The sequence below is a fragment of the Heloderma suspectum genome, chromosome 1, assembly GCF_057233095.1.
Source record: "Heloderma suspectum isolate Gila_16-S chromosome 1, 16-S_ref, whole genome shotgun sequence".
Classification (NCBI taxonomy): domain Eukaryota; kingdom Metazoa; phylum Chordata; class Lepidosauria; order Squamata; family Helodermatidae; genus Heloderma; species Heloderma suspectum.
In genome coordinates this window covers 138,620,211-138,645,323 of record NC_139458.1, presented here as the reverse complement: position 1 = coordinate 138,645,323, position 25,113 = coordinate 138,620,211, and the positions used below count along the sequence as shown (strand labels likewise).

Below are 25,113 nucleotides of genomic sequence, written 5' to 3'. Positions count from 1 at the left end.
TGAACTTTTGTCCCATGAGGGTTGTGTGCTCTCCACCTCTTCATGGTCATTTTAATGTTTCAAACTGCTGGGGGAAGGTTGTCTGGTATATGTAAAAAGGCAGGATACAAACAAAATATACAAATAACTGGTAATCTTTTTTAAAATCCCATCAATTTTGATGAGAAATCTTGTTATCAAATTAAGAACTTGGATCCCAAGGGTCTCTTCTGCAGATGGAAGGGCTCTTTCCGTTAACAGAAGGGGTTTGATCCTACAGAGGATCCCACTGATGGAATGAAGGGAGGCAAAAAAAAAAAAAATTATTTTTATACCACCCAATAACAGAAGCTCTCTGGGCAGTTCACAAAATGAAAACCACAAAAATACAACCGAAGATACCCCACACACATAAGAACGTAAGAAGAGCCCTGCTGGATCAGACCAAGCAAGGGTCCATCTAGTCCAGCATTCTGTTCACACAGTGGCCAACCAGCTGTCAACCAGGAACCCCCAAACAGGACACGAGCGCAACAGCACCCTCCTGCCCATGTTCCCTAGCAAGTGGTGTACGTAGGCTCACTGCCTCTCGTCCCCAACCCTCCAGAACAGATTTAGGGGAGTGCAAGGGGCTATAAGGGAAGCAGGAAAGAGCAAAGTCACCCCCTCTTCTGCTGGTGGGAGTGTGTGCCATCAACAGAACTCTGCTTATGGGATGCTCCCACCAGAGAAAGGGAACTTGGGATCAAAGCCATGGGCAAGGGCAGGGGCAAGGAAAGAAGCTGTCGAGTGGGACATGGAACCCCCACAGTCCCCCTCCCTGTTCTGGGCATTGCTCCATGTGAAGTCATTCTGTAACCCAGTAGTCTTTTTACCCTTTCAGACCCAGGATATTAATCTCCATGTGCAATATTGGAATCAAATTTTTGTTTGGTGTGGGGGTTCTTTAAATGTATATATTTATCTTTTTCTTCTCCCTGGGCACACAATTCCCAAACTGTGTGCTGCAAGAGAACCGGGAGCATTCTGTCATGTGAGGCCAAAGTACATGCTCAGAGGGGAAGTTGCCTGCAGTATCTCTGCATGTCTCTGCTCTGGATTTGCCTCCTCCCAATACGGGGCATGCCTGGAACAGTGAGTCAGGTGAGCCTCAGCTATGCGAGATTTGGGGAACACAACTCTAGGCTGACTAGATGTGCAGGAGAACAGATATGACGTGGTTCTGTGCCTTAATTTAATAAAACTGTATTGTTTTCTGCTGTTGAAGACAAATGCCTGAGTTTTAGCCCTACCTTACTAAAAAAAAGAAGCCAGTACTTATTATTGTGGGGACTAGAGGCAGTTGGGGCTAGTCACAGCTGCAATGCCTGATCTCTTTTCCCATGGCTGTTAGGAGCCTCTGGTCTTGAACTCAGGGCTTCAGGAGCTTATGCAAGTGTGAGGAGCCACCCAGAGCCATAAGGGAAGGATGGTGGTACATCCTTTCTGCTATGTTCTCCATCTCAGGGAATGGTAAGCAATGAAGGGCTCATCTGTTTGCCCTTCTCCATATGAATCATGGCTACCCAGAAGGTCTCTTTGCACAGCAAGCCTCCTAGTGAGTTGTTGTGGTTGAGCCAACAAATGTCTGTGATCCACCTTGGCTAAATAGCTGCTTCTTATCTTGCCATTCATTTCCTCACTCACACAACTGCCACTTCCTCCTTAAGCTTGAGCCTGCTCCCTGCCTTTGCTTCTAGCTTTGCCAGATTTCATTCTAAACATAGCCACAGATGATGGGTGCTCTGCGCTGTAGTGCATAGCTGCTTTGGACAGGGGTGCTGTCAGGGCAAGAACTTACAGGCAGACGTCCAGGGCCCCACTCAGTAGAATGAGCAGGAAGGCCCCCAAACACATCAGGGCTGGCTTAACACAATGGGCTGGTTTGCACAAGCACCGCAGCCCAACGTGGCTTATTTAAGTGGCACATGCTGACAGCCATTTTGAATATTCAAGCTGCAGCAGTCGGGCACCATGGCTTATTGTGTCGTCTGAACCCAGCAACAGTGGGTGTTGGTGTGGTTAACAAACCACCCAGAACCCATGGGCTGTTTTAAGGGTTGTGAGTGGTTTGTTATCCACACCAACAAACCTACCCGTGTCAGGTTTGTATGACACAATAAGCCACAGCAACCAACCGCCATGCCTTGAATATCCATAATGGCTGCTGGCACACACTGCAAGCCACAGTGAACTCCAGCGATTGTCCGAACCGAGTCACTGTGAAGTAAGTGAAGAAATACACATTACCATCTAAAGAGCCCATCATCCCTGCAAGATAATTAAGTTCAGACTTTAAGAGCACAATCCTATGCATGTTTAGGAAGCAAAAATGTCCTACAACTTTATTTATATATTTATTTTAAAATTTTCTTGGCCGCTTTTCAGGGCAGAAGCCCTGCCAGGGCAGCTCACAGCAATAAAATACATAAAAACAGTTAAAATATTAAAAGCGATAAAACATAAGCACAATAAAATAGCAATAAAAACAACAATAAAAGCCAACAATAAAGCCAGCAGCGACAGCAGTCATATCAAGAGAAGGCCACAGTAAAATATGTTTTCAAGACCTTAAAAGCCTGCAATGTCAGCACATAGCAGACCTCCGATGGCAATTTGTTCCAAAGGTGTGGGGCCACTACAAAGAAGGCCCTCTTACATGTGGTCACCCACCTAACTGCTCTCACGGGTGGGCAGATGAGAAGGGCCCCTCCTTCTGATCTTAAAGTGCAGGCAGACTGATACAGGTGAAGGTGGTCCTTCAAGTAACTTGGTCCCAAACCATTTAAGGCTTTAAAGATCAAAACCAGCACTTTAAATTGGGCTTGGAAACACACTGGTAACCACTGCAGCTGGTGCTGTATAGGCAAAACGCCTCACCCCCACCAATGCTCGGGCACCAGCTGCACCATTCTGCACCAGCTGAAGTTTCTGAACTGTCTTCAAAGGCAGCCCCACATACACCGCATTACAGTAGTCCAGCCTGGATGTGACTAGTGCATGGATAACTGAGGCAAGGTCTGTCCTCTCCAGATAGTGCAGATGGAAGCGAGAGGTAGAGCTGAGTATCATCCACATACTGATATCATTTCAGCCCAAAGCTCCCGATGACCTCCCCCAACAGTTTCATGTAGATGTTAAAAAGCATGGGGGACAAGATAGAACCTTGCGGCACCCCACATGGCTGGCTGGGGCATGCTGGGAATTGTATTCCTTTTTTTCTTTCTAAACATGCATAGGATTGCACCCTTAAATTACCTAACTGCATCATTGGCCTTTTGAATTGTCCCATATACTGCCTTTGAATAACCTTTGGTGAGTGATCTTGAATTATGTGCCCAAAAGACCAATATACCAAAGGGATATCTAGGAGCTTACCTTTGCTACTGCTCACACATCACTGACTTGGGGTTAATTAGGAAGCTAGTGAAGGACAGTATCATGTCAGGTTGATTCCCCTTTCACGTTTTCAAAGTTTGTCTTCCAAGGGAGAGAATATTCAGCCTTCTCGCCTTTCTGGCCCCTTTCCCCCTCCCTTCCTGATGGTGCAAAGCCTAATGCTGTAGAAGCAGTGTCTGTATGGCTAGAAGACCACTCAGAGAAAATGCAGCAATTGCAGATTCATTATTTAATGCTTAAGGTCTATGTACTCGCTAGAATCTAATTTGTAATTGATGAGCTGGGAAGCCCCACCTTGCTCCAGCGGCATCACCATAGTGTTGGGTGGGGGTGGGGGAGAGATCTTATTAAAGGGGTCCCTGCACTTCAAGCTTGCCCAGATGTAGCAGCAGAGAGGAGCGGGAGGGAGCCAGCACGGCATCTTCAAGAACCAGCATCTGCATGTTCTATCCGCACAGCCTACACCATTGTGTCTGCTCCTAGATCCTTCACAACTCCTACCCCTTTCCATCTGGTTTGCAGAGCATCCTGCATTTGCTCCTCGGTGCCCATGCTTTCCTCCGGCATGACCTGTGTGGCAGACTTCTTCACCTATGAAACCACCAAATCAGTGGTGGTAAAGAGCTGGACCATCGGCGTGATCAACCGGGCTGTCCAGTTGCTCATCATTTCCTACTTCATTGGGTGAGGAAAGGCAGGTGAATGGGGGCGGGGAACTTTATCCTAATTTGGGAAGACTAGGTAAGGGTTTAAAGATTAAACCCCACAAATCACCTTCCAAATACTTTTCATTTGAGAGCTGATGACATATTTGTGTAAGATGTTGATTGGGGGTGGGGGGACAAGGAAGGTGATGGGGAAAAGCAACCAAGTACAGCTTGGCTATCTTAAAAAAAAAAAAAAACACCACCTGTCCTATTATTGAAGGGTATGAGAAGCCAGGCAGGAGAGATTCCTAAGTAAATACTTGGGGTCATAAATGCAACTGTTCCCACCTGGTAGTCTTGAGAAATGTTTGGATTTACATTTGGAATATACTCCAAACTTGCAGAGATCTGTTAAAGAAACAACTCAAAAAAACTGATATCCATGATTGCCAGCTCTGGAAAAGAGACCTGCAGCTTCATATGGCAAGTCAGGTTCTGAGATCTCAAAGGGTGGTAGACAACGTCTCCTCCTGCTGATGGTGTTTTGGTAACAGGCAAAAAGTTGTTCCCTTCTCTCACAGGTCTGCTGTGCTGTAGTTGGGAAGCTCTTTGGAGAGGCAAGAGAACTGGGTTCCAGGTCGCATCAAACGTTTTGTCTACAAAGATTCTGTTTCCTCATTTAGTGGTCCTCCAGGGAAATGCTATCCAAATTCTTGGGCTTCTGATCACAGTTAGCTCAGAAGAAATCACTTTGATAGGCAAAGAAGAACTAACTCCATTTTTCCTGTGCAGTGTGTTACTATTTGTCTATTGTGTTATGTGTGTGTCTAGGAGAAACTCCAGGCAGCCAAATGCATATGGTCCCATAGGAGACTTTCTTTGGACATGTAGGCAAGATTGTCTGCAAATGTAGCATCTTGTCTTGCAAGGGAAGGTGAGGATTTGGATGGATTCAGACAACTCTTTGAACCGTGTTGCAAACTCGCTGCAATGGGACAACTGTAACCACATGGAAATCTGATGATCTGTAGCATCTGGCCACAGAATGAAGCAGACTTTACCACCCCTCCCCCACTCTAGTTTGTGGAGTAATGGTGAAGTCTACTTCACTGCATGGCCTGGTCCTCCAGGTTGTTGTGTGAATCCACCCTCCATGTGGCTGTATGGGATGAGTGTTCATGTGGACATGGGCAAAGAAGTGGAAAACATGCATGCCTGAATATGCAGAGGTGAAGAAATTAGTGACTGTGTCATTCCTGAAAAAGTAACTGTGGCATCCAATAACTGTTGAATATGGGAGATTATTTGAGGGAGAGGGGAAGAGTTCCTTCTATGAATACAGAAATAGGGGTGTGACCCTTAGCTCAGTGCTACAGTGCATGCCTTGCACACAGTAAGTTTTCAGCTCAGTTTTCCACTCATCTCTTGATAGACAATTAAAAGGATCGGATAGCAAGTGATGGGAATGATCCCTGCCTAAAACCCTGGAGCAATGCAGCCAGTCCAAGTAGACAATATTGGGCTAGTCAGGAGTGGGCAATTTGTGCCCCTCCAGATGTTTTGGCCTACATCTCCCATCATTTGTCACCATTAGCTCTGCTAGCTAGGGCTGATGAGTGTTGTAGGCCAAAACATCTGGAGGGCCAGGCATTGCCCACCCCTGGGCTACATGGACAGACAGATTGACCTGGTATAAGGCAGCTTCTGGAGTTTCATGGGGGGAACTGGGACGATATGGGAAGAAAGCAATGGCAGTTCAATGATGGCTTTGGAATGGGGACTTTTTTCCTTCTTTTTTTGCAGTCCACTGGAGTAGTCCATCGCTTCCTGGAGGATTGCTTCAAATAAAGTGGTTTCAGAATTGTAGCACACAAGGGTAAATGTTATTCAGAGAGTATGTGTGAGGGAGGGAACACCATGTGGGGATTATGGCATGGGATGACAACTAGGAGAAGGCACATTCATGCATTGTAAGCAAACTTGACCAGCTTTAAGCTAACTCAGCTGGAGAGGTTATGTGTGTGTGTGGGGGGGGAGTTGTATACATGGACGTAATAGCTATGGGAGAGTAAAATACAGGGATAATGATCATGACTGGTAAGGTAACTTGTGAAAGGTAGTAGTTAAATGGGAGAGGGAACAGCAACTGTGAAGACATTGTGGCAAGTCAGTAATATTAGAAGCAGCAATTGCTGCAGAGACATCCCTTCTAGGCATTCAAGTGTAGTGGGCTTGCTATGATTGATGACTGTGAGTGGGTCTATCACTGTGGTTTCGCCTTACAACAATGCCAGATCAGAGTCTGAGACTGGACAAAAGAATGTTAATGTTTCTTAATGGCCCAGGAAGCCCCATGGAGGATCTCTCTTTATGGGAGCTGAAGGGTTAGAAGTTGGTTTCTTGATACTGAGATCTTTCTGGAATGTTTGGAATGGGAAAGCCATCAGTCAGAGTTTGGGGTAAGTGATACAAGCGCCAGGCAAGGGGAGGGGGCTGATGTAAAGTCTGAGTGAAAGATAAACAGCAGAACAAGCAGTTTGGGAACAGAGAGAGGCACAGACAGAGACAGAGTGCTGTGGGTTGGAGGCTAGAAGGCTATGAGGGTGAAGAGTGTCTCTGAGATCTGATGTGAGGTAGCAGATCCATTGTCTAGTAGGAGTGTGGTGCTGCTGACTTGTAGATTAGTAAATAAAGCAGATATTACAAAAATGCTGTAAGGGTGCTTCCAGACAGACAGGTCCTAGTGCTGCTGATCCAATGGTATTGTGCACCTATTTCATCTTTCCCCCCTTAATGGATTTTTCGTGGTAGGAAAGAAGAAGGAAAAAGCAATAGGAAAACGTGGAAGGGTTACAAACGGAGGAGGATGTCATTTGGAACCCCCGTAAAATTCTGTGAACGAGGCAGAGCAATGGTGCCATAAGAGCCTCATCTCAAAGGTGGATTGTGTTGCCCCTGGAACTCCTCACCACTTAGGGAAGTGAGGAGCGTGTAACACCATGTTTTAAAACAAGGGTAGGGAACAAGATTGGGGTGGGGTGGGACTGAATTACCACACACACACACACACACACACACAGCACTTCACAGGCCAGATGATGTCAGGGGGCCTCGCTATGCCTGCTTGCTGTCATGTGGCCCCAGACGAAGCATCTGCTGGCGCTTGAGCTGGCATTTCAACTGGGGACCTGCTTTGTTGCACACAGCAAAGCCTCCCCAAGTGGTGGTGGCTGGAGGAGTGCTTGGTCAGGGATGCTTCGCCTGCAGCACGTCCTCCCTAGTGGGGGAAGGCATAGTGCGGGTGAGTATCTGACTTCATGCAGTGTGCAAATCGACTCAGCTGGCCACAACCCCGCTGGTATCTCCAAACAGAATGGAGATGACTGTGGGATTCCTCCGGGGGGCGGGGCTTGGTGGAATATATTTGTGGGAGGGCAACAATTAAGCTAAATTAAAAAAAAAAAAACCTGATCACAGAGTCGGTGTGGCCCAGTAGCTAGAGAGATGGCCTAGGGTTTGGAGCATTTGGGTTCAAGTTCCGCCGCTGCCATGGACTCCTTGTTTGGCCCCAAGTAAGTCACTATTTGTAAACCTCAGCGCCTGATCTGTAAAATGGGATGCTGAATTGCTTGTAAAAATAAATGCAAGAAGGCCTGCAGAGCACATTAGAGTTGCCTAATTACCAGAAAGATCAGTGGGATTTTCTCTGAGAAACCATGATTGGGATGAGGCTATAAAAGTCCAATGTAAAATAATAGGTGCAAGTAAAATTCCGTGTTGTAAAGGCGCAATATGATGAGAAGAGGCAGCAATATAACAGATGACTCTCCTGTATGGGCAAGGGGAGATTTTTGTATCCCTCGGGGGATGATAATATTTAGGGGTTCCAACAATGTCAGAAGAACAGTGAGAGTTCATTTGCCTGATCTGGCGCAGGCTTGCTCCCTGGGCGCCATTCCAGAGGAATATGGATGAATGGAGGAAGGGGCTGATGGCAGGAAATGCCTGGTGCCTGGCATAGCCCCCACTAACCCCCCCCCCAGCTCTGCTTGATTGCTTGGACTGAGTTCCCCTCCCCTTTGATGTTGTTAACCAGAGTTCAATTAGCTTGAATAGCCACTTTGGCCTTGCCAGCCATTCTTCCTCTCCCCCACCCCCCCACCCCCGGCACATCCTCTCCTCTTCTGGGAGAGCACATTTTCTTCTCGGATGCAGTGTTGCTGGGGAGAACTAGCCTGTTAAGTCCTGCCTTCCCACTCCACTCCCAAGGGTCCAACAGGCTAATGAACACTTTATTCTTCTCAGAGCAATTACTTGATAGTGCAATAAATGCACAGGCCCCAATCCAGCTCAAGTTAATTGTAACTAAGGCATGCTTCCTAGGGAGTAAGCCCCATTAAACACTGGGGGGGGGGTGTATTTCTGAGTAAATTACACATAAGATTGCACTTTGCATGTCTCATTGAAAGCAATGGGACTTCAGCTTATTCCATTGGTTTAGTGGGACTTCGGCTACAGTCCTATGTAACCTTGTTGGGAGTAAATCCGCTTGAACTTAGTAGGACTTAAGAACATAAGAAGAGCCCTGCTGGATCAGACCAAGGATCCGTCTAGTCCAGTATTCTGTTCACACAGTGGCCAATCAGCTGTCGACCAGGAACCCACAAGCAGGGCATGAGCACAACAGCACCCTCCCACCCATGTTCCCCAGCAACTGGTGTACACAAGCATACTGCCTCTGATACTGGATAGTGAATACTCTGATACTCTGATACTGAAGAACCTTACCCTCCTTTTTTCCAAGCTAAACAATCCCAGCTGCTGTAACTTTCTCTCATAGGGGAGATACTCCAGCCCCTTGATCATTTTAGTTACCCCTTTCTGCACATTTTCCAGCTCTGCAATATCTTTTTTTAGGTGTGGTGACCAGAACTATACACAGTATCCAAGTGTGGCCGCACCATAGATTTGTATAGGGGCAGTATGATATTGGCAGTTTTATTCTCAATTCCTTTTCTAATTATGCCCAACATCAAGTTTGCCTTTTTTACAGCGACCGCACACTGGGTGACATCTTCATTGAGCTTCATTGGGACTTATTGAGGATGGATAGGACTGGGCTGTTAGTCATAACTCACTTTTGCTAAATTAGGGCCACAGACTTTACCTGTGCGATGCGTGGAACCCTCAAGTATATTTTGCAGTACTTTTTTGAAAACTTGCAATATTTTGTCACTGGTAAAATGTAGCAATCCTGTAAGTTAGCAGGATTGGTTTGCGCCGGTGTTATGGGGCCTGTTGGAGTGTGCCTGAAGTTTCTCAGGTGGCGAGTGACCCAGCCATCTTACTTCATTCTGTGGCATTTTGTGAGCTTTTGGTTGGCAATAGAGGATAGAGTTGTGGGAGGGGGGCAGAGGGAGTTGAATAGATGATAGAGAGCTGAAAGCAGCTTGGGAGAGGGATTGCTGCGTGGGATCATAGGAGATCATAGAATCATAGGGTTGAAAGGGGCCTACAAGGCCATCTAGTCCAATCCCCCGCTCAATGCAGGAAGCCTGATTCCCAGGTGGTCTCCCATTCAAGTACTAACCAGGGCTGACCCTACTTAGCTTCCGAGATCAGATGTGGCACCCGTCTCATTTTCACATCCAGAAATAGGTTTGGGAGGGTTGTGTCTTGTTTTGCAGCGCCCCGTGTTCCATCTTGGCCTTTGGATTTGGCTGACCTACTTCACAGCACCATCCCCTTTGAGGTTTCTCTGCACACCTTTCTTTGCGTAGGCTTTTATACAGTCGCGCAGTTATCAGTTGTTCTGCTTTTCTGAGACGGAAAACTCGAGAGTAAATTTCTTCTTTACTGGTAGAGGAACTCAGCAGCAACACAAATCCAAGTGAAGCTGTATCTGGCTGACTGTAGAACAAAAAGGTTCATAAAGTGGCAAGGGAGCGTTATAGGGGGGTGGGGTAACCTTTCTGGTGTATGCCCCTCCTCCCAAGGAGTAGAAGTCTGCTGCCGTGCTGGTGTGGTGCGACAGCCCCTAAATGGCGATCATTAAAGTAGGGGAGGTTCTAAAATGGCGTTGACATGGTGGGGGAGTTGTATCATTCAGTCTTAGCGATCCTTCTTCCCACCACCACATCCCGTGCAGCTCTGGGAACATTACCAGTGGACATGCAGGAAGCAGTAACGCAACATCCCTTCAACAGAAGTCCTCCCTTGAGGGGAGAGTGCTGCATCCCATGCAACAAGTGAGTATCAGCCACTGTGTATTTGTTACAGGCCAATAAATAAATAAATAAATCCCAGTCTTTGGCAAAGGCTGCAGGAGAGCAGCCACTGAAACAGGGTAACACTTTCGGCTTCTTCTGCGTTGATTGAATGGAGGGAAATAACTGGGACTATTTAGCCAAGAAAGCAGCTTGATTTTCAGAATGACGGTGCTTAATGTTGTTAGCATTTTACCAAGTTCTAAGTGGGCTTGGAGGTGGGCTGGGGTGGGGTGGGGGGGGACAGCCTAATTTAATTTGATCCATTAGTGGCTTCCAGCCTTGAATGTGTTGGCATCTGATACTTCACAAGGGTTTTGCCCTCCTTTGTGATGTTCAAAGGGTTTCTTCCAGCCCGGATGGGGTAGCATCAGCTGCGCTTGCTCACGTAGCCTTCCTGAGCATGTACCTGAACAGGGATGCGATGTCTCATAGCAGATACTTTTTTTTTTTTTCACTTGAGGCAGACAGTGTGAGATCCAGCAGGGAGAATGAAGTTCCCAGACTGGAAACTCAGTGCAAATATTTCACAGGAAAGATAATTGGCATTTCAAACAGTTAGACAAAGAAAACGGTTGAATCAGGACTAGATGTTTGATATTCTATAAAAGGTCTAAGAACTACCATTACTGGGGAGATGACATATGCAGCCTGCTGTATGCGGAAAATCAGACTAATGATGAGAAGTGCCCTTTATAATCTGTGATTCACTGAAGCCCAAACTAGGCCAATTGCATTACACAGGTTGCATTCTTAAGTGCACACTCTTATTTGGAAGCAAGCTGAATTGAAATCAATGGGATGTTCTTCCAGATAAATGTGTTCAGATGATAGCTTTGCATTCGGCAAATGGTGATTGTCCGCCTAGGCTCGTTCTTGGTGAAGTCAGTGGTGCCAAATCTGTCAGCTGTAAATTGATAGGAGTTTAATTTATTGCTGCAATTGTTGTTCAGTCGTTCAGTCCTGTCCGACTCTTCGTGACCCCATGGACCATAGCACGCCAGGCCTTCCTGTCCTGCGCTCTCTCCCGGAGTGTGCTCAAGTCCATATTCATTGCATCGGTGATGCTATCTAGCCATCTCATCCTCTGCCGTCCCCTGCTCCTTTTGCCTTCAATCTTTCCCAGCATCAGGGTCTTTTCCAGGGAGTTTTCTCTTCGCATTAGGGAGCCAAAATATTTGAGCTTCAGCTTCAGGATCTGTCCTTCCAGTGAGCACTCAGGGTTGATTTCCTTTAGGATGGACTGATTTGACCTCCTTGCAGTCCAGGGGACTCATAAGAGTCTTCTCCAGCACCACAGTTCGAAAGCATCAATTCTTCGGCACTCAGCCTTCCTTATAGTCCAGCTCTCACAGCCATACGTTGCTACTGGGGAAATCATAGCTTTGATTATACGAACCTTTGTCGGCAAAGTGATGTCTCTGCTTCTTACTATGCTGTCTAGGTTTGCCATAGCTTTCCTCCCAAGGAGCAAGCGTCTTTTAATTTCATGGCTACAGTCACCGTCTGCGGTGATCTTGGAGCCCAAGAAAATAAAATCTGTCACTGCTTCCATTTCTTCCCCTTCTATATGCCAGGAAGTGATAGGGCCAGATGCCATGATCTTCGTTTTTTTAATGTTGAGTTTCAAACCAGCTTTTGCACTCTCCTCTTTCACCCTCAGCAAGAGGCTCTTGAGATCCTCTTCGCTTTCTGCCATTAGGGTGGCATCGTCTGCGTATCTGAGGTTGTTGATAATTCTCCCGGCAATCTTAATTCCGACCTCTGATTCATCCAACCCGGCATTTCTCATGATGTACTCTGCATATAAGTTAAATAAGCAGGGCGACAATATACAGCCTTGTCATACTCCTTTCCCAATTTTGAACCAATCGGTTGTTCCATGTCCGGTTCTTACTGTTGCTTCTTGACCCTCGTACAGGTTTCTCAGGAGACAGGTAAGGTGGTCTGGTACTCCCATCTCTTTAAGAATTTGCCAGAGTTTGTTGTGATCCACACAATCAAAGGCTTTAGCATAGTCAATGAAGCAGAAATAGAAATTTTTCTGGAATTCTCTTGCTTTCTCCATGATCCAGCGAATGTTGGCAATTTGATCTCTAGTTCCTCTGCCTCTTCGAAACCCAGCTTGTACTTCCGGTAGTTCTCGGTTCACATACCGCTGAAGCCTAGCTTGTAGAATTTTGAGCATAACCTTGCTGGCATGTGAAATGAGCACAATTGTACGGTAGTTTGAACACTCTTTGGCATTGCCCTTCTTTGGAACTGGAATGTAAACTGACCTTTTCCAGTCTTGTGGCCATTGTTGAGGGTTCCAAATGTGTTGGCATATTGAGTGCAGCACTTCAACAGCATCATCTTTTAGGATTTTAAATAGCTCAGCTGGAATACTGTCATCTCCACTAGCTTTGTTGTTAGTAATGCTTCCTAAGGCCCACTTGACTTCACTCTCGAGGATGTCCGGCTCAAGTTCAGTGACCGCACTGTCATGGCTATCAGGGACATTCAGATCTTTCCTGTATAGTTCTTCTGTGTATTCTTTCCACCTCTTCTTAATCTCATCTGCTTCTGTTAGGTCCCTGCCTTCTTTGTCCTTTATCATGCCCGTCTTTGCACAAAACGTTCCCTTGAGATCTCCGATTTTCTTGAAGAGATCTCTAGTCTTTCCCATTCTGTTGTTTTCCTCGATTTCTTTGCATTGTTCATTTAAGAAGGCCTTCTTCTCTCTCCTTGCTATTCTCTGGAACTCTGCACTCAGTTGGATATATCTTCCCCTTTCTCCTTTGCTTTTCGCTTCCCTTCTTTCCTCAGCTACTTGTAAAGCCTCCTCAGACAGCCACTTTGCTTTCTTGCATTTCTTTTTCTTTGGGATGGATTTCGTTGCTGCCTCCTGAACAATGTTACGGACCTCCGTCCATAGTTCCTCAGGCACTCTGTCTATCAGGCCTAATCCCTGAAATCTATTCCTCACCTCCACTGTATATTCATAACAGATATGATTTAGGTCATACATGAATGGTTTAGTGGTTTTCCCTATGTTCTTCAATTTAAGCCGAAATTTTGGAAGAAGCAGCTCATGCTCTGAGCCACAGTCAGCTCCAGGTCTTGTTTTTACTGACTGTATAGAGCTTCTCCATCTTTGGCTGCAAAGTACATAATCCATCTGATTTCGATATTGATCATCTGGTGATGTCCATGTGTAGAGTCACCTCTTGTGCTGTTGGAAAAGAGTGTTTGCTATGATCAGCGTGTTCTCTTGGCAAAACTCTATTAGCCTTTGTCCTGCTTCATTTTGTACACCAAGGCCATGCTTGCCTGTTATCCCGGTGATTTCTTGACTTCCTACTTTAGCATTCCAATCCGCTATGATGAAGAGAACATTTTTTTTGGTGTTGGTTCTAGAAGGTGTTGTGGGTCTTCATAGAACCAATCAATCTCAGCTTCTTCGGCCTCAGTGGTTGGGGCATAGACTTGAATTACTGTGATGTTGAATCGTTTGCCTTGGATTCGTACTGAGATAATTCTATTGTTTTTGAGATTGTACCCCAGTACTGCTTTTCCCACCCTTTTGTTGACTATGAGTGCTACTCCATTTCTTCTACGGGATTCTTGCCCACAGTAGTAGATATGATGGTCACCTGAATTAAATTCGCCCATGCTTGTCCGTTTTAGTTTGCTGATTCCCAAGATGTCGATGTTCAGTCTTGCCATCTCATGTTTGACCACCTCCAGCTTACCTTGATTCATTGATCTTACATTCCAGGTTCCTAAACAATATTGTTCTTTACAGAATTGGACTTTCTTTTCACCACCGGACACATCCACAGCTGAGTGTCCTTTTGTCTGTGGCCCAGCCGCTTCACTCTTTCTGGCGCTACTTAGAAATTCCCTCTGCTCTTCCCCAGTAGTATATTGGACACCTTCCGACCTGAGGGGCTCATCTTCTGGAGTCATATCTTTTAGCCTTGTGATACGTTCCATGGGGTTTTCTTGGCAAGAATACTTGAATGGGTTGCCATTTCCTTCTCCAGTGGACCACATTTTATCAGAACTCTCCACCATGACCTATCCATCTTGGGTGGCCCTGCACAGCATAGCTTATGGCTTCACTGAGTTACGCAAGCCCCTTCGCCAAAACAAGGCAGTGATCCTTGAAGGGGATTGCTACAATAAACCAAGGTAAATCTTAGCACTAGAGGGCAGCAGCTAACCAGAAGTGAGGTAGGAAACAGGAGTTGCCACAATTTGGTTAGAACAAATACATTTTAAACATCCTTTGACAGAGCTGACCCTTGTCAGTTGCCCAGCGGGGAGGCATGTTGTGGGAGCGAGCAATTTACCTGTACTACCATGGAGCAGAGGCCTGGTTGGTATAGCATGCTGGCTGAGCCACAAACCAGGATGTTTTGGGTTCAAACTTCACCTCAAATATTAATTCATCAGATGACCTTAAGCAAAGCATCCTTACCTCCTCATCTGCAATACAGGGATTATAATAATACCGACCGACCTTATAAAGCTGTTGTAAAGACTGCAGCAAAATAATGTCTGTGAAGTGTTTTGAACACTCCAAAGCAGTATGTAAATACTATAATTTTGTTTATGAAAATGTAAAGTACATGTACACTGACAGATATAATCATCATAGTTAATATTGTTAATGTAGATGTAGGAGAAGTGAATTTCAGGAAGTGCAACCTATATTTAATGCCATGTTTCCACTCAAGGGATACAAAAAGTGGTGGAAAATAAAAAGAGTAAGAAGTCACAAAATTTAAAGCAGACAATAACAACTATTAAAAGCAATACCCACATAGTTGTTTAAAAAAAAAAAAACCACATCCACAGTGCACAAATTAACCAAATAGAAGACAGGAAGCTACATCTTTTTCAAAGGCTAAGTGCCAAAGGTCTGTCAAAATGTAAGTGTCTTAGAGCACAATCCTATGCATGTTTAGACAGTAAAGAGTCCTACAACTCCCAGCATTCCCCAGCTTGCATGGGTGGCTGGGGAATGCAAGGAGTTGTAGGACTTTTTTTTCTGTCTAAACATGCATAAGATTGAACCCTTAGTAAGCTGCATTAAAAAAAATACAGGGGGTCTGCATAAAAGAATAAAGGATTGCAGCCTGCTGAGCCTCCAGAGGGAGAGAATTCCATGTTTTTGGTGCCACCACCAAGAAGGCTGCATTCTGGGTACTCACCAAATGGACATCTAGTGGGCAAGGAACTCTCAACAAAGCCTCTGAGATGACTGCAACACAGAGGGGAGCTCATATGGGAGAAAATGTCCCCTAAGATGTACTACTCCCAGACTGTGTAGGGCTTTTAAAGATTTTAACCTGAACCTTGCTGAACCTTGAATTATCTTATCACCTCTCTGCATGAGATAGTTGCACCAGCTAAAATTCTGTCTTCATGTGGAAGAACACAGAGGGTCTGATGAGGTTACAGGAGTCAAAGAAGGGAAGGGTTAGGCAATGGAAAGGCAATAGTATGTCATTTTAGAAATAGTAAGATAGGTATTTATAGGATGGTCATGTGTTCAACTTGACGGAGGATTGCCCTTTATTTGAAGGTGCCCTCTATTTGAAGGTCAGTCCAGTCCAAGGAGAAAGAACTGTAAGCCTTGAAGTTGCCCACCAACAGTTAGCACCTGGACAGCAGACTGAGCAAACACTTAGGAGATGTCAGTAGCAGAATAATTCTCTTTAAAGGACTGCAAAGCGAGGTGGGGCCAGACCTCAGATGCAGGTGCTGCGGGATACGTTAGCTGCCAAGATATTTATGTTTCATCCCAGACAACAACCACAAAGGCCATTTTCCAGATTCAACATATACTGCATTTCCCAGTGCTGTGAAAATGTGGTATTCTCAAAACAGAAGGCTCCCATCCAAGAAGGCTGGTAAACTGCAGCTAAACAAATGGGAAACATTTGTACCCATTTGCTGCAATCAAAACTGATGATGCACATAGGCCCAGAGAAGCAAGGGCTGGACTGAGTGAACTGGGGACCCCAAAATGGGGCAGCTGACTGATAACAGCAATCGAAATTGACAGATGAGACCTCACAATCCAAGTGGGCTAAGCAGAAGCCTGTGGAGAAGTGAGCATGCCCCAGGATCTAGTATGGGTAGAGAGCCATTTCACGAAGGATGCTTAAAATGTTTAAGGCAAGCCCTTTGCCCTGTTGCACGAAAAGATTGTCTTTACTCATGTGAATAAGCCCAGAGTTATCTTGATGTGTCTTGCCATTTCATCAAAGGCAATACCAAGAGCTCCTACCTGGTCCCAGAGGAGTTGCTAAGCGGTGTTTTTGCCCCCACAGGTGGGTGTTCCTGCATGAGAAGGCCTACCAGATAAGGGACACCTCCATTGAATCCTCGGTCGTGACCAAGGTGAAGGGCTTTGGCAAGTACAGCAACCAGGTCATGGACACGGCTGATTACGTTACACCTCCACAGGTATAACTCCGTGCAAAGGTCTGTGGAAGGGGGTTGTGAGGGGATGTGTCCTGAGCACACAGCTGGAGCAGCGGCTCAAAGGGAGCTGTTAACCCAGCTAAAGTCTGGGAGGAGGCAAAGGGCTTATATACATGCTGTGGGCTACTTCCCTAGTTCAGCAGATCCCGCTGAGCCTGCTTCCTCATGATCTGTGGCAGAGACTTCCCACTCCTCCTGAGCAGACCCTGGGCAAAGGGTCTTCTGGTGGCCAGGCAGGTGCTCCAACAGTGACTCTGAGTCTTCCACCTGGCCCATCGCCGCCAAGGCTCTAAGGAGCCATGGGATGAGGGGGGATTGTCAGGAACCAAGACAGACCTCAGAATGGGTCAAGGGGGTTCTTCAGGATCTCAGGTGAGGCATCCCTGTGACAGCACTCCTTGGGCTGCCCCAGATCTGCTGTGGAGCTGGGGTTTGCTGTGGAACCCCAATCCTCCTCCTCCTCCAACTTGTGCTCCCCTGGATTTGGATTGGCCAGGAGCCTGACAGGACGGATGTCTCATGAGACTGGATGATGAGACAGCAGCTTGGTTTATTAATATATGGATGAATGAAAAGTGGCTACCCAAAATCAGGATCTCTCTCTGCTTGGGGTGGTACGTTGTGCCAGTCCCCCTGGGCTTATATTTCTGATATGTATTTTTATTTTTTGCTCTAGGGCCTGGTTTACACACAGATGTACAGCATTTGATTTTTCAAAAATACATTACTGTACACCTGATTGTTAGCTACTCAGTGTATGAAAAACTCTGAGCTGGATCCAGAGATCTGCCTGAAGAAGGACGTGGATAAAAGGTGGTGAATCAGGCAGAGTCACCTTCTACTCCATTCAAAGGAGATGTCTCTGCCTGATATTCCACCATCTCCCCCACCCCCAATGCCACTCAGTGGGGTTCCTTGACCTGTGGGAGGAGCATTTTCTGGGGGCTCTGAGGACTGGCAGAGACAGGGTGGGAAAGTCAGTTCTGGCTGTTCCCTTCTGTGGGTGGATCTCTGGATTCAACCCATTGCATTCGAGGAGGTATGAAGTAACATGAAAGTTCTGTCTGTGGTGTTTATATCTGGGATGGTCCATTCACTCATCTAAGCCACCTGATATTACAGCCATCAAGTGATAAACATACGGGTGTGAACCAGACGTGAGGGATACATAATACTTGAATTACAGACATGTATATTTTAGCTGCATGTCCATTTACAATACACACAAGCAGTAACAGGAGTGGGATCTCCTAGCACTGATTTTAAAGGGGCAAACAGCTATCAGTACACGTGTGCACAGTTCAAATATTCAGCGAAAGTATTTTGTGCTCTGGGCAAATATATCCGAGTACAAAGTCATGTTTAAAGCAGCTGCCCTAAATAAGTGCTCAGATAAACAGTGTCTAAATGATTTCCTGTTCAAATGTGCTTGTTTATTGCATGCATTACAACAAAGTCAGATTTTGGGGTAGCAGCAGTACTGATAGAGGTATGAGGAGGCCTTCCTGTGGATTTAAGGCAACAACCTACCAGCATCAGCTGAACTGTAGGTAAAAGTTATTGGAGTCTTCAGTCAGAATATTCTAGGGATATGTGTTCGGGTTGCATTGTACCTTCAGTGTCAAATTTGGGACAGGTCAGTGAACACAAGCAATTTCCGTTCTAAATATATACACTGTACTTCTCAGGACCGTAGATAACCCTCTTCCTGCAGCCCCCCCCCCCCCCCCGTGGCATCTGCAACAGAATTCTAATGCTGCTCTCACATTCCCCATCCAAAGATGTGCAGGCCCGTCCGGAATCCAAAGCATGCCAAAAGGAAGGTGTACATGTAAACGTATTAGCTGGTGTTTTGCCAAAGAGAACTGGAGCAGCTACTCTGAATCCTGGCACCGTCTATTGTCCTAGATATTAATCCTTATTGATGCGTGTTCTAGCAAAATTGATAGATAGGGTGGAATCAGAAAAGAAAGCTTGATCACCATAAACTTGAGCAAGTGGCTGGCTGAACCTGATCAATGGAGTCTGCACCTCTGTCAGAAACAGCATAGTATTGTTGTGAACCTGGATGGCTTTGATTGATTGATTGCATTTATATCCTGCCTTTTTTCCTCTTGCAAGGAACCCAAGGCAGTGTACATAATCCTCCTCCTCTCCATTTTATCCTCACAACCACAACCATGTGAGGCAGGTTGGGCTGAGAGTCTGTGACTGACCCAAAGTCACCCAGTGAACTTCCATGGACAAGTGGGGACTAAAACCCAGATCTCCCAGCTCCCAGTCCAACACTCTCACCACTACACCACTCTGGCTGATCACCATGAATGAGTAGTCAGGGGCCTTAATCAAAGGATGGTAATATTTCTTAATGACTTTGGATGGTCCCCTGAATGGGCAGTTTATCTGCAGGGCTTGGATCTAGGCCAGTGCTCATGAATATGAGAAACAGCAGTTAGGAAGAGAAAGAGCACAAGAGCTGCGTGTTTCTATCTGAAGCAGGCCATGCTTGCTGGAGATAATGGAAGTTGTAGTCCAGGACATCTGGAGGGAGCCAGGTTGGGGAAGGCCAATCAGGAGTTAGCCTGACCTGGGGGTGCAGTCTTGATAGGGGTGGGATCTTCCGCATGCAGATGGAGTGTCTGTTTGCCTTCCAGTCTTGCTCTGCTTGTATATTTGTAAATAAAACAAATATGATGAAGACACCATTTAACTTCAGTTGCTCTCTCATCCCAAGGAAACTAATCCTGTTAGCATACAGTCCTGGGTTCTCACCACTCGGAGAAATGGGGATAAAGGCACTTTATCTTTCCCTCTATTTCTGCTGTTCAGGCTGTGAGTGCCCTTGCTTATGTAGCCAAACTGGCACTCCCCAACTCACCAGAGGGAGGCATCAGCAGCAGGCTCAGGTTACCTCAAGGTCTGCAGAACTACACAAAATCTTTAGGGGGGGAAACCCCCGTTAAGAGAGGACTCTCAAAAACAGCCCAATGTGGCACTGGGCATACTCAGTGACCCTGGAATGCTTACTGACTTTTGAGGAGGGGGTGGGGTGGGGTGTGTGGAAAAATGGTGTCTGTGTGGAATAGCATATCCTGAACAGGAGCACTCCACGCTGCAATATTTTATTCTAGGTCCCATTTGCCTTTCTGAAATTTATAGACAGTATTTCCAATTATTTGTTTTGATAGCTGAAAACTGCACGGGGAGGGGGGAATTCTCATAACAATTCTTGGAAATTATGAGTAATCTTTCTTGATTGCAGAGATGGGGAAGTCGTGGTGCAGAAATTGAGGGGAATTGACATGGCCAGAAATAAGGGCAGAGCCTGGGTACTTCCCAGCTGAGTACATAATCCAGCTCTCTGTTCATTTTCTCAGTGCTTGGGAAATGACACTCACTTTGCCTTGGCAAGTACATAAGGTTCTCTTTTCCACACTTCCCATTTCAGAACATAGGGGCCATTTGTGCCTCATTTCAAGGTTGGTCCTTATTTCAGGACCAGTTCACACAGAAACATATTTATTTCCATTTTATCTACCCTTCCTCCAAGCAGCTCAGGGGTAGCATGTGTGGCTTCCTTCCCACCTCCCCATTTTATCCTCTTAACAACAACCCTGTGAGGCAGGCTAGGGTAGGAGAGTATACAGGCCCAAGGTCGCCCAGTGAGCTCCATGGTTCAGTGGAGTTTTGTACCCAGGTCTCTCCAGTTGTCATCGATGTTGAGAGAATAGTTGGTTTAGCTTTTCTGAAATAGCTAAGAATTAGGAATGTGCTCAGGATTCCGCTGAATCCTGAAGTGAACCGATCTGATTCAGACAGAGACTGAAGATGTCTGGGTCAAAGCGGGGCTTCTCTGAAGTGGACCAAATCTAATGAACACTCCTGAAGAACTGGGATTCAGAGAAACACAGAAACATAGACTGTATGTCTCCAAAAACTGATACATTTCTCCCCAGGCTCTCCATATAAGGAAGACACTAGGGTGGGGAGAGGAGGACTTGTAGTTTTGTGACTGGGAGCTCTAGGGTGTCTCTACATTAAGCAAAAACCTGGCATCCTTTCCAGGCTTTCTGCTTTCTCTTTCTTTGTGGGATTAGGGCTGCTTCTTTACACAGCAGACACATGGTTTGAATAGAGAAAGCGCCTCCCTCCTTCCCCGGCATGTGTGCAAAGGGGGTGGGTGCGGAGTCTTGGTTTCCTAGCTTAACCTGTGCTGTACTGTTTCCTCTCAGGCGTGGGCACACTTATTTGGGATTAAGCCCCGTTGAAGTCAATTGGACTTATTTCTGAGTAGACATAAGATCGGGCTGTAAGTCTGCAACACTCGGCACACTTACTTGGGAGTAAGCCCCACTGAACTTAATGGGAAGCTCAACAGAGGATGTTGATTCTGAGCTTGGTGGTGTGGGGGATCAGATCTGTCTCCTGTGTTGCAGGGGGGCATTTTACTCTCTTCTCCCTCCAATCAAGAGACACATGGTATAAATCTAGGAAGGTCCTTCCTCGGCAAGTTCATGGCGCTAAGCCAGCATTACAAATTGCCAATATGGCGCCATTAATTTTTATTGCTAGTTTAACTCTGATTTTTTTGAAAGCGCGATAAAAGGGAAGATGTGTGCGAGGTGTCCCGGGGGTTGATGACCCCAACATTCTGTGAGTGACCAATCATGAGCATGCAATAAATCGCTTGTGTAGAGGCACTTAGCTTCTAATCACAGTGTGAATGGCTTTACCAGGGCTCTCCAATCCCAGTGCTTTGGGGAAGAGATGTTGAACTAAGATATCACAGTTATTTTCTACTTCTCTCTCCCAGGAGCAGGAACATTAAAAGAGTTTTGGTAGAGTCTGTGGGACCTGGGAGGGTGTAGCACTACGTGCTTGCTTGAAAAATGTTCATGTCCTTCTGCCTCTGCCACTGTATGCTCCACAACCATCATTTTGCAGATTTCTTGGCTATGGACACTTCTTTGACATATGCCATTTACAAGTTACCCAAAAAGCTCATGGGGGTGTTGGTAAGGAGATGTGAATCACACACACATGATTTGAACAATCCACTTCCACAAAAAACAGTGCACCTATTCTTCTTAAATGTTTCACATTTCTTAACTAGGCCACCTCTATGTTGTAAGTCATTTTCATAACAATTATTCACAAAAAACATGGAATAAGCACGTCCTTTTGGGGAACTCCCAAAGCTTCCTGCACCCATTTATTTGAAACTTGGCAGGGTTGATCCACTCACAGGGGGCAACTATCCCTACAAAGTTCATCCAATTCTGCTAAGAAATAAAACAAAGTCATCAGCTGTTCCTTTTTAACAAAATACCGAAGTGTAAATACATGTAGCACAAATGCCCCAGCACCTATTTGTGTGAAATATGGCAGACCTAGGGCATAATCCTATGGATGTTTAGATAGAAAAAAGTCCTACAACTCTCAGCATTCTCCAGCCAGGAATTCTGGGAGTTGTAGGACTTTTTTTCTGTCTAAACATGCATAGGTTTGCACCCTTGGTCACCTAAAAATGGACTGTGATACCTGCACATTTCATACAATTCTGACAAACAGAAAAAAGTTGTAGCCATTTGCTGACTTCCAATTCAAGCCAATGGCAGGTATGAAAATTTGGATTTCCAAATCGAGATTCAGACCCAAGTCAAAGCAGGCAGCCTCCAAATCAGTGGTATGAACCAAACTGAGCTGTTTTCTGAATCACCAAATCGGGGTCTGAACCAAATGGTGTGTTTGGTGCACACTCTTACTAAGAATGGCTACTGAGAATAATGTTGCCTCCACCAAAGCGATATAAGATGACTTGTTATAAAACACCAAGCAAAAAATGACTGGAATGGTTCATGAAAAGAAATTAAGAATTTGGAGATGTGAATTAATAGCAACTGGATAAAGTGAAGACACAAAGTAAGTTCATAATGAATTCCAGGTAACTTATGCAAACATATTTCATGAGGCGGTCTGAATAATTTCTATAAATAAAGAAAGAATGTTGAGTTAAAACTCAGGGTCAGAAGATTATTTGAGGAATGATGAGGTATATAATTTTAATGTTCACAGTCAGAGGTTTATCTAAAGAATGGATGATCAATCTCTTATTCAAAGATGAAAGTGTACTTAAAAGTTTTACTTATCGGTTAATGGTGAATAATGTTATGTTGGGGAATGTAACATTGATCTATCTATATTATATTTAGAAAAGTTGATATGCTCATGCTATTGTTAGACAATAGTAAATTCTGACATGTTTTTCCTTATCTAAAAGAAAGTGTGTGTGTCCTGGTTTATTTCTAATCCCTTAGGAATGCTTAGGAATAATAAGTTAGTTTTAGAATGTGACCCTAATTTATGGACAGCTAGGTTATGCTGGAGATTTTTTCAAAATGAGGTAATGTTTACAAAAAAGTATAAATATGATCCAATATATCAGGGCAAAATCCAATATAAATCCTACTTAGAGTAGACTCATTGAAATAAATGGAACTTAAGTTAGTCATGAAGTTAGTCACTGTTTACTCTAAACTGAACTTAAGTTGGATTTTGCCCTCAGCCTCCTTCCTGAGTACCTTTTCTGCTGGTCAGTTTACAGAGATAGGTTACATTACGGATTTAGATGTGAAATAACTCTCCTGTTGAATGATCAAGATGTTGCAATCCTTAGTAGTAAGAAATGTTTACGGACTATTATTTTATCATCTTTGTCGATGTTATATTATATTTTGTTGTTATCTTTTATTTAAAGAGATATATGTTTCTAATAAAAGTTTTTTAAAAAAAGGATTCGAATATTTTCCTTTTACTATTTCATGTTAAGTGCAAAACTACAATTGAACCCACCTAAACAATTATTGGTGTATTCTTTGGTGAAGTGTCTTAGAGTACAATCCTATATCCATTTTCCTGGGGGTAAGCCCTTTTCAACCCAATGGGACTTACTTTTGAGTAGGCATTTATAGGATTGAATGGCCATTCAGCTATAGGTGATTAGCTGGTAGCCTAATGCTTCCTAAATACTGGAATTATAAATTGATAACACAGCAAAGATTAAAATCCATAACACAGTCTCAATCCAGGACTCTAACCACTATGCCACATCGTCTCTCTCCTGTCTATTTTCCAGCTCATGTAAGTATTGTGAGGAGTCACAGTCAATCTCAACTATCTGGTGCCTGTATGAAAACCAGTTTAAAAAGCATGGTTTTTTGTCATGTGCACACATATAAGTTTTTGGTGTACATGTCAAACATTTTATGGGTGCACCTAAAAACACATGAGAAATGGCCCTTAAGGAATTCAGCAACAATGCAGCTTTGGACAGTACCTGAAGTGTGGCCAGCTGAATGCATCAGTATAGCCTTCCCCAACCTGGTGCCCTCCAGATGTGTTGGACTAAAACACCCAGCATTCCTGCTTGTCTCTTCCAATCTGGCCCTCAGAGTAGCTCTTATTTTAAAAAATTTAAACCAGGTTTGTAAATAGTCACACAGGCCTGGTAACCTGTGGGGAGACCACCTCCAGGTGATTGGGCTGAGAAACTTTTGTAAACTTGCCAAGAGTTGGTTCTCAGGTCATCATTTGCACCACAAATAACTACTGTTGGTATATTTGGGCAGGCAGCTAGTTAAAATTGCTTTTTCGCTTAATGACATTTTGTGAACTTGCTTGTTCCAGTCTGGCAATTGTCCCTGTGATTGCTGCCCAGGGTATTTTCTGTTTCTCTTTCCCATACACTGTGTGTTTTCTCTCATCACTTGACATCTTTTTTCTCCTTTCCCATCTTTCCAACCCCCTCACATCCCCACCCCCCCAGGGAACATCAGTCTTTGTCATCATCACCAAACTCATTGTGACGGAGAACCAGGTACAAGGTTTCTGTCCTGAGGTAAGCAGGGGAGGCAAAAGAGAACGAAGTGTGAAGAACTGGGGGTATGGTTTCTCCTGCCTTGTGCAGATTTTTATGGATGTGCTATTTCCTGCATCAGGGGCTCAGCCTTTTGTGCCCCCCTCCAAGCTACTGTATCTAGCAGGCTGCAGAGGGACATGATCTGCTTTATACCGAATCAGATCATTGGTCCATCTAGCTCAGTATTGTCTGTGCTGATTGGCAATGGCTCTCCAGAGTTTCAGACAAGGAATCATTCCCAGCCCTACCTAGAAACACCAGGGATTGGATGTGGGAACTTCTGCATGCAAAGCAGGAGATCTGCCACTGAGCTAGTCATTGATGGGGGAGGAGGAGATGGTGCAGGGGGCTTGTGGATTGTTTTAGGAGGCTTCCTATATTCCCC

The 25,113-nt window shown here is 45.1% G+C and overlaps 1 protein-coding gene across 5 annotated transcripts in view; it reads left to right on the top strand.

The window, feature by feature from the left end:
• P2RX3 (purinergic receptor P2X 3) overlaps positions 1-25,113 on the top strand; it is a 43,278-nt gene that overhangs the window by 3,681 nt on the left and 14,484 nt on the right. For 2 of the 5 annotated variants that reach the window (XM_084803604.1, XM_084803596.1), the window contains exons 2-4: positions 3,940-4,101; positions 16,657-16,792; positions 24,636-24,707. In XM_084803604.1, the coding sequence (XP_084659730.1) occupies positions 3,968-4,101; positions 16,657-16,792; positions 24,636-24,707 (342 nt within the window). In that variant the 5' untranslated portion in view covers positions 3,940-3,967. Of the gene's footprint in view, positions 1-992; positions 1,123-3,939; positions 4,102-7,540; positions 7,637-10,057; positions 10,313-16,656; positions 16,793-24,635; positions 24,708-25,113 lie in introns of those variants that run through there. The other 3 variants (XM_084803609.1, XM_084803617.1, XM_084803585.1) reach the window with 3 other exon arrangements.